Genomic DNA, 17,011 nt, shown 5'->3' on the forward strand with positions numbered 1-17,011 from the left:
CATTTTAAGGGTTAAAGACAGAAATAGAAATGTAAACAACTTTATTTTGAAAATACTTCAATATTGCAAATATTCTCTGGGTCTGATATTCTAGTAATCTAATTGGCTAGTAATTGATGTTAGTGTGATTTATTGTTGAAGGCTAAATATGTTTTTCAGTTTCAAGAAAATTGCTTTTAATAATTGCCTAGAACAAGAGGTTGATTTGGCAGCAAGATGTTGACGGGAAGTTAGAGAAGTCAATAAAGGAAGTTTTTAGCTGAGAGAGAGTGATTATTCACTCCCATAGCCTCTGCATTGTTATCCATTAGCCACGATAAGAACCTTAGGGAATTCTGAGAGTGTGTCCAGGAAAGGATCTGTCAAACTAGAATAGTATCTCCTCCTTGAGAAAGGAAATAACCAAGGATTCCACAGCTGAGAGGCTGCCAGGGCTAGTGAAATAGAGTAAGGAAATCTTGGCTGTCTCTTATTCTCTGCTTGTAGTTTAACGCAAGACACTTATTTACTCACTGATGGTGTGTGTGTGTGTGGGAGGGAAGATTAGCATGAGGGGTGGGAATGGGGAGGTTTGGTGAAGAGAAAACTAACATTTTTTTGGTGGCTCAGGAACTGTGCCAGGTACTTCCATGCTTATTAGCTCAATTACACAAAAATCTTGGGACCAGGTATTATTTTTCAAGTCTTCCCACATGAAGTAACTGAAGTTTGGAGATGGTAAGTGATTCACCCAAAGTTGTACAGCTAATATGTGGTTAGGCTGGGTCCTGAAACCCAGGCAGTTTATTTTCAAAGCCTTTGCTTTGTGCATCTTACTGCGCCACACTGCACAGCACATCTGCTTCCTGAAAGCACTTGGTAGATGTGTAAAACTTTTCATTAAATGCTTTCAGCTGTTCGGGTTAAAAATATGTGTTCATATTATAAGAAAACCAAGACACTCCTAATTATAATCAAATAGTACTTGTTACATATCAATATGTGTGTGTGTGTATATATATATATATACAAGAAAAAAATATATATATATATATACAAGAAAAAAATATATATAGCATTGTTCAGATGTTTAAAAGTAGTTACATAGACTAGTTCTTGCTTTTCAGGGTCCCATAATCTAAAACAGATGACTTCAGCTTTGGATAAATATATAGAAGGAAATTTAAAGAGAATTCAAAACAATAGGTGATGCAGTGACACTGTGAATAAATGTTATTTATACAGTTTGTAAGATTTCATGCTCATTGTTCATATGTCCCAGGTGGAGTTCAGAAAATATTCACTTCATTTCCACAAAGGGAAATAGTGCCTAGAGATGATTTTCTTTTAAAAAGTCCTTTTCATAATGCAGTGCCCTTCCTTCCATTGCCCTTCATTCCATTGCTTCCCATGCTTGTCAAGAGACTAAAATGTTACTTATAGTAATAGTCACTATCTCAATGTAAATAGCACCCTTATTTGATGAGAATTATTATTTCAGTTCTAAAAATGGGGAAACAAAGTCAGCAGGAGGCAAAGTAGCTTGTTAAAGTATTCTGCAACTCTCAAATGGTTGCTTCCACTGCATTTCACGTCTTGGCACTTCTAATTGAGGGTTACTCTAACCACCCTATTTAAAATTGTAACTGTCCCCCACCCCCTTAATTACTAACCCTGGTCTACTTTTTGTTTTCTTTTTCTGTAACTCTTATCTTCTTACTATATAATTTATACTATATAATTTACTTCATTATGGCTATTGTTTATTGTCTGTCTTTTCCAAATTCTACTGCCTCTTACCCTCTCCAGAATGAAAACTAGTATCTTTGTTTTTGTTTAGTGATGTAACCCAAACACCTACAAACAGTGCCCAGTATATACTAGGCCTGCAAATATATGTTGGCTGGCTGACTGTATGGTTTAGTATCATGTCATAGTATTGAGACTGTAACTTTGGTCTTCTCATTTTCTTCTTTGTATTGTGCATCCTAGACTTAGTTTGGCCTCTCCTTTTGTCCTTATATACTCTAATACTGGATAAAAATTTTGGAGTCTTTTTCAACTCTGAGTCAGTGAATACCACATAACTTAGTGACTATATTTAAATGGTTAATTTACAATTCTTTCCCTGCAAAGGATACTGTAGTCATTGTGAGTATTTTAGTATTATTGTAGGACTCAAGAGGGAATTAAAACTACAAAAATGACTCATCTTGTATGACACAGAAAGAAATGTTTCTTCACAGAGGGAGGAGAAAAATATCTTCAAGAGGGAACTAATAGAATCAAATCAATGAACCATGTCTCATCTTTTTGGATAAGTAACTGTTAGTAATCCAGACGCTTCATGAGCTTTCATTATGTAAAGTCTTTAGCAGAAGCTAAAGGAGGGGAACCAACCACAGTAATTTTAATTTAAGAACAAAATGGAGCATGAAAATAAATTATTAAATCATTTACTACCACTATTTTTGGGTTCGGGCCAATAATGGGGAGAGAAAGAGGTAGACTAGTTTTGTGTCTGTGGCTATTTTAATAAAGTAGCACAAGTAATCAAAAAACAGTAGGCTGTTTGAATTTACTGGCTGTCCCTTATGAGTTCACAGTTGGATTGGACTGTCCTCAATGTACTTTCTTTTTTTCTTTCTTTCCCACATCTCTTTATTCCTCTGATTTTGTTTAAACTTCATAAAGAGCTCTCTGATCTTTCCTTTCCAAACAATGAAGGTTTATCCTTTGTAAACTACCCCTGTACTCCACAGGCTGATGATATGTGATATCCCTATATCATTAAAGTAAAGCCTAAGCACATTCTGTGGCTTTTGTGTCTACTCTGTTGTTGCTGAGCTTAAGAACTATTAGAAATAATTCCCTCTTGCATTTTCACACATGGGGAATGTGACGTTCTCTTGGGTATTATGCTAATCATATTTTGGCAGGTTTCTCTGGAGCAGATGCAGAAATGATCATACCACTTTCCAGGGTGTATTATTTTAGCTCCTTTGACTTGGGCCCTAAGTCTGTTTTACCTGATGTTCCTGAAAGATGTTCCTGATGTCCCTCACTGTTCTTTCATGCTGGATGTTCTTGCCTATGCTGCCTCCTCAGCTTTCTATCACCCTCTCTTCCCCTTTTTTATGTAGAACTCATTCTTAATGATTTGTCAAAGTCACCCTATTTCACTGAAATGCCTTTTATATTCCCTACCCTCCAAGTGGATTGGAGACCTTCTAAGGTCTTTTGACATCTGCATATCTCTAGCACAGCACTTATCACGGTGATTATTTATTTGTTCATCTTTCCAAGTAGACACTCTCATTTTAACTCCCTACCCTAGTCCCCAGTATCCCCAGCATAGTGCCTGTCATAAAATGGTGCCTCAATGAAAATTTGAAAAATGAATGAATTGAACATGGTAAACAGAGATGAGAACTCCTATATTCTACAATTTTTTAAATGTGCTGAAATTATTCTTTTTGAATCCTATTTATTTCTTTGACTTCTTTGGTGACAAAGATAGAAAAAAGTGGAGGTCAGTAGGGAGATATGAAGGGACGCAGGTGGAAGCAGTGAGCCTGGGCGGGTGATGGAGTGGGAGATACGTGGCACAGGGGTCAGTGAGTTAATCTGGGCTCATTCAGAGAAAGGAAGGTGTGTGCCAAGAAAACTGGTTGAATAGGGACAGGCCAGGGATTCCTTCTTGCATTCCCACATTCTCACACTTGGGGGCATGTGCCATTTTCTTTTCTTTTCTTTCTTTCTTTCTTTCTTTTTCTTATTTTTTTTTTTTTGAGACGGAGCGTCGCTCTTTCGCCTAGGCTGGAATGCAATGGTGCGATCTCGGCTCACTGCAACCTCCACCTCCGGGTTCAAGCTATTCTCATGTCTCAGCCTTCCGAGTAGCTGGGACTACAGGTGCCTGCCACCACACCCATCTAATTTTTGTATTTTTAGTAGAGAAGGGGTATCACCATGTTGGTCAGGTTGGCCTCGAATTCCTGATCTCAGATGATCCACCTGCCTCGGCTTCTCAAAGTGCTGGGATTCCAGGCATGAGCCACCATGCCCAGCCGCATGTGTCATTTTCTTGGGTGTTATACTGATCATATATTTGCAGGTTTGCTTTTGTGACAGACTTCTTCTGGGAGAAAAAAGGTATCCTATCTTTTTACTTTTGTCCAGTTCCAGGTATCCCTGTTTTTTTCTTCACCCTTTCTTCCTTGTTCATGGGAGTTTTTCTTGAGGACTTCAAGCCCAGCCTCAGAGAATCCTGGTTTTGTCATCTCATCTCCATTCTGCTCTCTTCTTCTCTACCTAGCCTTTCCACTCTCACACCTCCCGGGGTCTGAAAATGCAAAGATAAGGGTGTTTCCCTGAAAGTTGCTGTTCTGTGTGGGGATGACAGGTTCGAATGACTCTTTCTGGTCCCTGCCCTCATTGCCATGATTAATCAGTTAAGTGGCCCGAGGTTTTGTAACAGCACAGTCTTAAAATGCTTCTCCCAAGTTTAATTTCTCTCCATTTGACCTTTTAAGGATGTGAATTGGCTTTAAGCAGTAGACTCCCTTTAGTACGGCGCTGTGAGCCTCTCAGTGAACCTGCTACACCCATTCCACCCACGGGTCTGGAAACTTGTCTGTTTACCTTTCCCTAAAAACTTAAGATATATTTTTAAGAAGTGTCTTGTAACTTTTCATGTAGCCTTTCCCCTACTTTGGGTAGACTGTTTCTTACAAGAATTTGGTACATCTTTCCAAAGAGAATTCTGTATCTCTACTTTTAAAGCATAAATCCTGTCTTAACTTTGGAGGAGAACTGATTTGGCTTGAGTTTTCTCAGACATGGGAACTTTTGACCTAAGTTTATATTTTTACATTGTTGAAAGGGAACTCCAGGGTCCCAGAAAACATATGGACTGCAAATGGGTAAAGTTTCTGGTTCAGTACTTATTCCTACTTACTAGCCGTTTAATCTTGGTCAAGTCAGCCATGTGGCTCTCAACTTCCTCATCTGAAACATAAAAGGATTAGAGTAGACAATCTCTAAGGAATGCTATAATACCACTGACAAATAATAATATTAGCTAATATGTGTAAGGCACTGTTTAGTGCTTTTTCCCTTAATACAATAGCTTTGAGATATAATTTATATACCATACAATTTACTTCTTAAAAAAGTACACAATTCAGTAATTTTAGTAGATTTATAGATAGGAGTAACCATCACCACAGTCAATTCTAGAATATTTTTATACATCAAAAGAAACCCTTTACCCATTATCAATTATTCTCCATTCTCCTAACTCCCTCCCAGCCCTAGGCAACTACTAGTCTACTTTCTGTCTTTATTTGCCTCTTCTGGACATTTCATACAAATGGAAACATGCAGCATGTAGTAATTTGTGACAGCTTCTTTCACTTAGCATGAGGTTTTCAGAGTTCATTGATGTGGTAGCATTTATCAGTACTCTGTGTGTTTTCATGGCTGAATAATATTTTATCATATGGATTTACCACATTTTATCATTTTATTTATCCATCATCAGTTGATTGACATTTGAGTTGCTTCTACTTTTTGAGTATTATCAATAATTCTGTTATGAACATTCTTGTATAATTTTTTAGTGGACATATATCTTCATATTTCTTGGATATATACCTAGGAGCAGAATTGCTGCGTCAGATGGTAATGCTGTTTAACCTTTTCAGGAACTGTCAGACTATTCTGAAGTGGGTACATTATTTTACATTCCAACCAGCAGTATATGAGAATTCCAGTTTCTCCACATCCTCATCAACACTTGTTATTGTCTTTTTTTTTTTATTATATTCATCCGCAATGTGAAGTGTTTATCTCATTGTGGTTTTGATTTACATTTCCCTGATGGTTGATGATTTTCAACATCGTTTCATATACTTATTAGTCATTATGTATCTTCTTTGGAGAATGTTCAGACCCTTTACCTACTTTATAATTGGTTTATCTTTTTAATATTGAATGTAATAGTTTTTAAGAATATATCCTAAATACAAGTCTCTTATCAGATAATATGATTTGCAGATATTTTCTGTCATTCTGTATGCTGTCTTTTCACATTCTTGATGATATACTTTTCAGCCCAAATGTTTTTAACTTGATGAAATACAATTTATTTTTTCTTTTGTTGTTTGTGCTTTCAGTCATATTTGTGAAAACTTTGCTTATGCCACATTACAAAGATTTACTATTTCTAAGTGATTTATAATTTTACCACCTACCTTTAGGTCTCAATCCATTTTGAGTTAATTTTTATGTGAGGGGGGGAGTCTAACTTGATTCTTTTGCATGTGGATATTTAGTTGTTCCAGGACCATTTGTTGAATTAAGTGCTGTTTTTATCTAATTTGTTTAATCTTTACAATAACTATTTAAGGTGGGTCCTGTTAATTCCCCAAGAAAGTTTATCACCCATGTTCACTCAGCTGTTGCATGGCAGTGCTGAGAGTTGAGCCTAGACAGTTCGGCTCCAGAAGCCATGCTTTTGGCCATGAAATAACTGTCTTACCTACCTCCCTTCTTACCTACCTACCTACCTATTGACAGGGAGAAAGTACCTCAATAATAGTCAATCAGTTATAGAAAGAAACACGTTATTTCTTTTCTGTTGTGGTTCTGCTGAAATGCTTCTGCTTTCTTGTCTGTGGTTGGTGAATTCAGTTAGTTGTAACATTGGCTAATATAAAGTTAGAGTCACAGTTTCTATTCCTTATAGTTGAGCTACAAGGGTTTTACTACCTCCCTGACACCCTAGTCAACTGTATTTAGTCTTACTCATCAGAGAGATCAAGTTAGGGGAGGATGATCGTTGACATTCTAGTACACCACCAGACCTCTCAAGTTTAGCAGTTGTAGGCCAGGGGCCCCATTTTCCCCAACAATCTAAAACTATGTCTTTAAATTTTCCAAAGAATATCTTCATCAAGAGCACCAGACTAGGGGCAAAGACCCTAGTTCTTATTCAAGGACCTAGTAGATCCCATAGATTCTGTAGGGGTGGGCTTTAATGGCTCATCATTTTCTGGCTCATTAGTCTATTTGTAAGACTCATATTTCTGTATGAGTAATATGAAATATGAGTAATATGATACATTTTTGAAATTTGAGTAAATTTTCATAGTCTTTTTCAGGCTTCTTTAGTGATTCATCTGCTTGAATGGACTGAGTACCAAATACTTGGAGACATATAATTTCCTTCAATAAAGCCTTCAATGATTTCTGTCTTCCATGGAGTGATTTTTGGCTAATGTTTTTGGTCACTCAGTTTATACTTATTTATATGGCTGCCATTGTATTAAGAGAAATCAGCCATGTTCCAGTGTAGCAGAGCAGATGTAGAATGCCACAGTAACTTATGGTAAGGAATAAAGCAAAGTGTGATTGATGTGTGTCCCACTCACAAGGCTGTAAATACCACAAAAGCAGGGACTCACTGCTGTATCACCAGTGCCTAATGTAAGGCCCAGTAAGTGTTTTGAGTGTGAGAGAGGAACCTTAAGGGATATTTTGAGGAAGCCAAATATGTAATCATACTATATTTCAAATAGGAGAATGTTTAGAATAGAAGCTGGTAGTCTTCTATTTAATTAGCTCAGGAGTTTGGTAGCAAGGAAAGAGAAAGTAAGAGGCCCAACATATAAACTACAAAGGACGACTCTGTGGGCAGTTGGAGTGAAACTTGGTGTACTAGTTTCATTTTTCATAAAAGAAAAAGTCAAGAGGAAGGAAGTAATGCTGTAAGTTTAGAGAAGAGCCTGATGAATTTGAAGTGCTGGTAAGCTTAGTTAGTAATAATGCCACCCAATTTGCAGATACCTTGTAACATTTGTGTAGCACTTTACTCATGATGTGGCACTTATAATTAGAAAGACAGGATAGGCAAGTGGAATTAGCCTCATTTTTTACAGGTGAGGAAGTTGATGTGGAGCTTTAGCTTACCATGTACGAATAGATTGCAGGTGGTGAGGTTGGGACTTGACCCATATCTTCATACTTTAAGTTCAATATTTTTCCTATATCCTCCCCCACTCTCTTCCCCACCTGGCTTGGAGGCCTTCTAGCAATCATTCAAAGAAAAAAAATAAAAGGAACTTAAATTTAATTAGGTAATATTTTATCTGTTCTTCCCATTAGTCTGGTATGGAGCTGGGGAAAATCCAATACCCTGTTTTTTTAGAACCCTTGAATATCTCTGTCCCAAGTAGACATTTATCATCCCTGGGATTTTATTTCATGAAAACCTTTTGAAATACTTGTGAGGTAACTATGAAGGCATGCCATTGGCACAATGAGTCACTTTCACTGTCTAGCTATGCTTGAGGCCAGAGAAGACAAAGAATTGGGGATTTTTCATATGGTGAGTCCTGGGTGAGCAGCTGTTGAACTGAAGTCATGAAGCAGGTCTATTCTAATAACCATGTTCTGTGGGAACAGAGCAGGTTGTTTCTTCTGTATGAGATTTCGTCATTTTATTTTGTTCTTCATTTACCAGGTTTTGAAGGGAGCACCTGTGAGAGGAATATTGATGACTGCCCTAACCACAGGTGTCAGAATGGAGGGGTTTGTGTGGATGGGGTCAACACTTACAACTGCCGCTGCCCCCCACAATGGACAGGTATGTACAGTGTGGAGAATCCACCAGAATGGGATATGGATTGGTAACCAGAGGCAGACTGTTTTTTTTAAAATATCAGTAACAAATATCTTAGGCCTGCTCTGGAACCAGTATGTGAACTGAGCAGGATCTCCATGCTAGATCATTGCTTATTGTACTAACCTCATACATTTTCCTATGTTCACTCAAAGACATATTTTCACAGGTATTATTGGGCAGCAACTCTGAACTCAGCACCATGCTAGATGCTGTGGCAGATATGAGAGAAGAGCATTATTGGTACACTCTAAGCTTATTATTTGGGAAAAGCAGGACATTACCTGGAACATAGTAGATGCTTAATAAATACTAAAGAGGAAAAATTTCCTGAAATGCTAAAATAAATTGTACAGGCTACAAGAGTTCAGAGCTTATTTGTTCATGGACAGAGATCTGTCCCATCTTAATGTCATGTTCTATAACTAGGCAAAGTGTTGGGCAGGTACTCTTAATGACATTATTTTTATGATACGCATCCTACATTTCTTTTTTTCTTCTATCCCTTTTTGCACACGAACAAAAATAGTTTTTTCTGCCTCTAACATTAGAAGGGTAGTCTTGCTTAATTTTACAGCCTCTTGGAAGTTTCTCACGTAGTCTTAGGCAGGTTGAGTGATTTATGCAGACATTTGGTTCTAATTTCTCTTTATGTCTGTTTATCTACTGAAAGTAGAGACAATTAAGAACTGATTAAGGGACTAAGAGCTGGGCCTTTTTGAGAGAAATTAATTTAATGTGGAAACCCAACAGGAAGTTAGTATTATAAGAAAAAATTACAGTACCAGTAGTGGGCTATCTCCTACAAAGAATCCTAATGTCGAAGTGCAGCCATTACTACCTGGTATTCTTTAGTGTCTCTGAATTACTTTTCCTTATCTGTAGCATCTAATTATTTAGAGTACTCTTCAGAGCTATAGACTATGAATAGAAAAAGATGAAAAGCATTTAAAAACTCAGTCACAGAACTTCTTGGGGAGGCCAAACATTTCTGCTTTTAATTCCCAAACTGTCCCTTTTAATACTTTCCCACCAGGTTTTCCTAGAATTGGGACTTCCCTAGAATTTCTTCATGGTGTCTTCATCCTAGAACTTCACTTCTAACCCTCTGTAGTTTTTGTCACATTCTCTCTTCTAGTTTTTGCCATTTTTCTATGGTAGACTTTTCAGAGGCTATTTTTTCAACTTAAAAAATTACTGTAAAGTTAATTACATGACATATAGTAACTGGAAAAATTTATGTTTTTTTTTGCTTTTTAATGATCCTTACAGTATTGGACAGGATGAGATACTTGTTAAGAACTTGACCACATTCTGATCTCTCCCTTGCTCTGTGAGAGAGTAACTGTGTAGTACTGAGGCTTCTGATGCCAGTGAAGATTAAACAGCATTGTAATATTGTTGCTGGTTTTTGTTTGATACCACACTTGGTTTCTTGCTTTGATATTAATTAGGAAGACCTGCTCTTGGGGAAGACTTTCCCAGTGAAATGATTTTTTATTCAAATTTCTTATCCCAGGACATTTAATAAATGCCTCTTTTCGATAGAAGTCTTTATAAGATGTTTCTGTTTTTGTATTTTCCAAAAAGGGTGGTGGAGATCATGGATAAGTTTAATGTGGCAATTTTATTTCTTTTGATTTGCTGTCTGTCATTTAGAGTGACCTTCAGTTGTTTTTGTTATTCATCACAGGTTTTCTTCTTCACTCATGCCAATTCTTTGATTCCCAATGAGAAGCCTTGTTTTTGCCCTGCCCATCATCAACAGGAGAAAGTCTAAGATCCTTCTTCTGTTATATGAAGCCTTTCATGGCCTCAGCCCTGTCTGCTTCCCCAGTCTCCTTCTCATGCATCTAGCAGCATACTCTAGCAGTTCTCTGCTCCCAATTTTCCTGTACATACTGCATAGTACTTCACATCCTGTGTCTTCATTGACACCATTCCTTTTCTCTAGGGTTTCCTTCTCCACTCCTCCCCCATTTTTCTCATCATTTTTGGCATGCCTGACTCAGATCAAGTGGTTACCTGCTTCAGGAAGGCTTCCCTGATCTCGCTCCAGGTTAAGCTAAATGTTCTACTCTGGACTCCCTTAGTACCCCATGTATTCCCGTGTGATAGCACTTACCACGTTTGTATTGATAATATTATATGCTTGATGTGAAGGATGTACCGAGTTATGGGGGCGGATGGACTATTGATGACAGCAGTTACTAGCACTCCTTACAGACCTTTGTTCTCAGTAGCATGTAGCTGAGCTATTTACCATCCCAGCCCCTACCCTATTGTAAAGAGAAAAACAGAAGGAAAATTTTGTGTCATAGGGCTTCTATTTCTACTGATATTAGATGTATAAATTCAGATTAGCCTTTTCTGTGTTACACAAATTAAAGAAATGAATGGAGCAGGGATCTAGTAGGAGTTAACTAATGTTTATTAGCATCCAAATACTGTGCTAATTACAATGTTTTATCTTGTGTAATCTTTGCAATAACTGTATTAGAGATAGAGTTTAAATATCCTTTTTTCAGATGATGATGCGTATTCAAAAGGGTTAAATAATTTGCCCAAGACCCGTAGTGGTTGGGTTAGGGTTTGAATCTAGGCTTGTTGAACTCCAAATCTGTGCTCAAATCGGTGGTCTTTTTTCTATGTAAAATTGATTTTATAAATTATCTTGTTTATTTTAAGAACTTTGGGTTTTTTTAATAGACTGAAAATTTCATTATCCTGAGATTTGGTGATTTACTCCTTGTGTTTTCCCTTTTTAAGAACCTAGCTGGTTATTTTGAGGTTAGAAGTTAACATTATGTGTATGCTTTAGATTCAGTCTGATGCTTTTTCACTATACCTAAGAGCCTATTATAACTTTGTTCAGAATTCCTTTTACAATTTCCAGCTGTAGACTTGAAGCATTAACTATTTGGTCTGGCTTTTTACAAAATGAAAAAGGAGGGGTTGGAGTAGTGAGGTGAGGAAATGAAGGAAATGAAGTTGCCAGCTATTTGAAAAAGAATGGGTAAGACTATATGGCTGAAAATAGATAGGCATTAATTTTAAATAAATGGAGATTTGGAAATTTGCCATGCTTTTAATGAGAAGAACCTGATAGTTATGGCTTTGTTTTCTAAGTACATATACATAAAAGGCTTGGTCTTTTGTAGCAAGTTCTACACTTCAAGACGAGCATAAATTCCAGCTCTATTCATGGTTTGATTTAGGGTAAATTTGTCAGCCTCCTTTTCTCAGCAGCCTTTATTTACTGTTATCTCTTTCTTGGGATATTGAAACGACCAAAAATGCAATAAAAAGTTTATTTTTTCATTAGTTCTGCAAACAGCTATTATGCTAAACATTCTAAATTCATCCTATTCTATATGGTGGCCCCTAGTTTCATCTTGCTATTGAGCATCTGAAATATGGCTAATGTGAATTGAGATGTGTTGTAACTGTCAAATAACTGATTTTGAAGACTTAGTATGGCCGGGCACAGTGGCTCATGCCTCTAATCCCAGCACTTTGGGAAGCTGAGATGGATGGATCTCTTGGGCCCAGGAGTTTGAGAACAGCCTGCGTAACATGGCAAAACCCTGTCTCTACAAAAAATACAAAATTACCTGGGTGTGGTGGCGTGCACCTGTAGTCCTAGTCACTCGGGAGGCTAATTACTCCACTGCACATTCCACCCTGGGGGAGAGAGGGAGACCAAGAACTTGTCTCAAAAAAAAATAAAAAAGCTTCGTATGGAAAAAAAGATATCTTTTTAATAATGTTTAAATGTTGATTAGATGCTGAAATAATACATTTTGGTACATTGAATTAAATATAATATTAAAATTAATTTCCCCTATACCTTTTTACTATTAAATATTTTAGTAGCCACTGGAAAATTTGAAATTATATCTGTGACTCTCATTATATTTCAGTTGGACAGCATTACTTCAGATGCAAAGATGGTCTGTAGGTATTACCATTGCTGCTGCTTTGTAGAAGCATCTGTTCTAGCTCTGAAGTAGAGGAATAGATGGTTTCCCCATGGCCTGTGGGCAGAATTGTGTTATACCCCACTGCAGGCGTTTTTACCTACTGTGGCTGTCTAATTAGTGTTTGTTTGTGCCTTCAAAAACTACCACTCTTGTGGACTAGCTTAAGCTCAGATGGAAAAAAGAAATTGGTCTTACAGAGTGGGTGTGGGGAGATGATTTACTTCTTTATAGGAATTGTCTTATAGGGATAAGCCTGAAAACTGGATGTTCCTTTAGGAAATAGAAGTAGATCTGATGGTTGGATGAAGATAGAGCACAAATGTCTTTATTATACTGTATTTGGCCTCAGGCCATCTTATCAGAGAAGTTCTGCTCTGGCAGATATCCATTTAAGGAAAAAAAGGTTTTAAAGGGCCCAAAATTTATCAGAGCAGTGTAGATTAATGTTTTGTCTACATAGACTGTTATTTGAATTTTCTTTTTAAAGGTTCATTTCCTTCAGAATTAAAGTTGACCCTAAGCTCAACTCACAAATTCCTCTCTGTGGCTGCTTTTGACTTTGGGCTCACTTCTGGGGCAGATATGATTTATTTTCTTGTGCTTGTTATTAATCCAGAAATGTAATTTCAGCGTGGGCTTGGAATAGTGCTCTGGGACATGAAGCAGAAGTGAACAATGGAAGTTAGGTGGATATGAGTCAAAGAAAACTGACCACACTTTCTCTCAGCTCTCCTTTACAGCATGATGAGCCTCAAGAGCTGGGGGAGGTTTCCATTGCTGTCGGTGCTCCCAATTCAGTAAAAATGTTTGGTGTGAGTTGGCAAGTACATTTGCCAGAGGTGGTGCATGAGCTCCTTGTGTCTGGGAATGGAGATTTTCATGATGGTGCTTTTATTTTGAGCTAGATATTCCTGTCTCAGTCCAGCCTCTAGCTGGTGATGAATTATTCTCTAGAGTGAGGCTTTTCTCACAACCATTTTTCTACTTTTTTTTTTTTAGGACTATAGGGATGGAGGTTTTTTGATTGAGAGAGAAAACTACTTAATTATATATGGTACTGCAAAGCTGCTCTGATTTATATTCTACATGGAGGAATGGGAAAATATGTCTCACATTTCAATTTTTCTGCTGTAAGCCTGATTGTGAGGACTCTATAATAAGCCTGTTCTCTGAATTCTACCTCCTAACCCCAAATTCGGTTTCCTATCAGTTGGGCAGACTGCCACAGTGCTAACCTGAAGCACCCTTGCCCCAGATGTCCCAGAGTTGATTAGTGGCGCTGCTGGTGGAAACAGGGACGAGTGGATAGTCTAGCCCCACATGTAGAAGGTGAGACTGCAGGATCTTTCCTGCCCTGCAGTCCATGACTCAGGGAGTAGCCTTGGCTATGTTACAGGCACGATCCAGTTTAACTTCATGGCTCTCTAAGCCCCCATGGATTGGTTGTTAGTAGGTTCAATAATTTATCTATTGCACCTACTTACAGATATTTATTGAACAACCACTACATGGAATATATTATGCTAGATACTGTAAGAGACACAAAGAAAAAAATTCCTATTTTAAGAGTGGTAAAATTGACTAGGAAGATATAAGAAAGTCCACACATAACCACACTAGGAAGTAGAAAGTGTGTGTGAATGTGAATTTGAAAGAAACAATGGTAGGAATTGGGAAGCATCTAAGTATTTGGTGGGGTAAGGAAGGTGATTGAGAAGAGTGAACTTCTGTTTTGAGTCTGAGTAATGGATGAGAACTGTTGACACAGAAGGAGAAATAGGGTAGAAATGATGGTAAGTTGGAGATGAGTTTTCCAAGTGAAAAACATGCAGCAGTAAGACCTGGGAGCTCAGAATACAGGCAGGGACGAGAGACTCAGATTTTGAGTCTCTTTTTGGTTACCATGGAATGTGTCAAGTCTGTGAGGGAAATTGGATGGAGTGATAAGAACAGAGGATTTGGAAATGAAGTATGAGAAACATCCACACTTCAGAAAATGGATGAGGAAGGGGATCCAAAGAAGGAAAGTGAGAAAAGGGGAGGTTTGAGAGGTGGGAAGAGAGCTCGGCCATGATAGCATCCTCAAGTTAAAGGGTACAGCCTTAGAAGCTTGCCCTGAACTCAACTCTACACACCTCGGTGGCAGCTCCTGTAATATTTTACTACTCTTACTGGGTTATGCGCTTAGCTTGCCTAAGAGACTGTCAGCCTCTGGAAGGCAGGAAACTGCTCTTACTTATTTTGACATTCCCAGGGCTGATTTTAGCAAACCATGGTTATTAATAAGTGACAACCAGGAGACTCAAACATAAATGATAACTGCAAAATATTCATTAGAATATTCGAGTTATTAGAAATTTTCTGAAATACAGTTTTAATTCAAACAAGACTAAGAAGCCAGATTGTGGAAGTTAAAGAAAAAAGTAGGCTTTGGGGAGAAGGAAGGGGCAAAATGGGTTTAGATCACTATGTAAGATTTTGCACAACTAAAAAGGAAGAGCGAGAGAGACACAACGCAGGGTTATAGGAGATAGAAACTTTATTCATCTCATTGACCATAGAGCTTGGCTACACTAAGAGATAAGGCAGCTCAAAGGGCGTTGGCTAATGAAGTGGATTATTGGGAGGGGTTTACTCTTATAGGTTTTAGTGGGGAATACATTATGTAAGATGTCTGCCGGGAATGGGAAAGGAAGAAGATGGGGAAGTTATAGTCAGAGAGTGGAAGTACCAAGTTTGAGATCTTGGACTAGAACAATGAGTGTCTTGTAACAGGGGTGTAGAATGTGAGTGTGCTTGTGATATGGAGTGGATGCGGAGGTCTGTAAGGCTGAGAAAAGTAAGAACTCTTGACTCAGATGACCTTACTGGTCCTCAACCCAGATGTTGATTTCATGTGAGACAGGAGAGGAAAGAGCGAGAACCTAAGCCACGTGCTTGTCATTCTAGGAAGAGGAAATTGGTCCACGAGAACAACAGACCATGGTGTGATAATTTATATTATAGTATGTCTTTTTTTTAATTTTTAAAGGACTTTAATTCATCTATCTACTTTTAATGTCAGAAATTAGAATGTGTTTATTGATTTCTTTCTCTTGAAGATAAGGAATTAGCATACTTTTACTTCTCATATCTTTCATTCACTCCCTAGATTTTGTATAAATAATATGGGTTTCAATATTTATATTATTATCAAATTTATAAACATGCATATTCTTTAAAATTATTCTTGATATTTACAGTTTTGTAACCCAATTTATAATATTTTCAACTTAGTTGTATGTGCTACTTGTTTTGTGTTAACCACTAGTGCAATTATGTCACAACATTTTCATTTCTGAGTTCCTTATTTTCATTAACATTTTAGCTAAATAAGTATCTTTGAATAATTTTATTTCAGAGGAGTTACATGTTGGACCCATTTGGTTATTCAAAAAATGTCTTTTGATTTAGTTGCCTTCATACACAAGTTGTATCTTGACTAGATATCAAATTCTTGGGTCACGAATTAATCTCATCAAGTTCTTAGACATTGTTCCTTTGTGTCTTCTGGTTACTATTCTAGGGAAATCCAATGCCAGTTGAGTGTTTCTTCTTTTTCATAAGTAACACTGGGCTCCCTGACCTCTTTTTCATTTGTTGTAGAGTTGTCAGGAAAACCTATTATCTTTGCAATTAGGTCTTCATTCTTTCTTCTGCAAAGCTAAAATCTCTCTTGATTTTTAATCTGTTCATTTTTTGTTGTGTGTTCTGTGAGAGCTCTCTTAAGGTTCTTCTTTATAACACTGACTTATATTTCTTCATTGTCAGGTCAGTCCTTTATAGCTTCTTCTGCCTGCCTCTCAGCCCCTTTGATCAGAGACTAATGTCCTATATTATTTTTTATTTCTTTGTAGAACATAAATATGTCTAAATGTCTTGAGCCTACAGAACCAGTTCTTTCTAGAACGTATTAGCTCCTGGAAGTGAATAATTTTCCCAGTGTGCTTTTCATCAACATCTTAAGCATTACATTCTCCATGTTTTATGTTGTAGAATCTTTTAATAGGTGCCATGTTGTTTTTTTCCATTTTACTCATTCTGAGCAGAGTAACTGCCTGCCCATAGACGGGGAGGTGGATGCTCCTTGGATCCCCTCACTCTCAACCTGGCTGCAGCTAGTTTTTCCTCCTGGTGCAGTGAGGGGCTTTTATGTAAACTGGCTCAACAACCCAGCAGCCTAAGGTGGGGAGAGCCAGAGAGTGGGGCCTCCTAGCAGGAGACCAAAGCTTGGCACGATTTTCTTCTCTGTGGCGGGGGTCAGCTTTCTGAATGCCCAGTACTGGCCCAGCCTCCATGGCAATCCACACAGTGGCTGAGCCTG

The 17,011-nt window shown here is 37.7% G+C and overlaps 2 protein-coding genes across 2 annotated transcripts in view; both read left to right on the forward strand.

The window, feature by feature from the left end:
• LOC115837636 (putative neuroblastoma breakpoint family member 7) overlaps positions 1-17,011 on the forward strand; it is a 655,832-nt gene that overhangs the window by 473,994 nt on the left and 164,827 nt on the right.
• Positions 1-17,011, forward strand: part of NOTCH2 (notch receptor 2) — a 164,005-nt gene that overhangs the window by 75,796 nt on the left and 71,198 nt on the right. Inside the window, exon 5 of the mRNA XM_030824712.1 lies at positions 8,507-8,629. Within this exon, the coding sequence (XP_030680572.1) occupies positions 8,507-8,629 (123 nt within the window). The remainder of the gene's footprint in view (positions 1-8,506; positions 8,630-17,011) is intronic.

This window comes from Nomascus leucogenys, chromosome 12 (genome assembly GCF_006542625.1).
Source record: "Nomascus leucogenys isolate Asia chromosome 12, Asia_NLE_v1, whole genome shotgun sequence".
In the NCBI taxonomy this organism is placed as follows: domain Eukaryota; kingdom Metazoa; phylum Chordata; class Mammalia; order Primates; family Hylobatidae; genus Nomascus; species Nomascus leucogenys.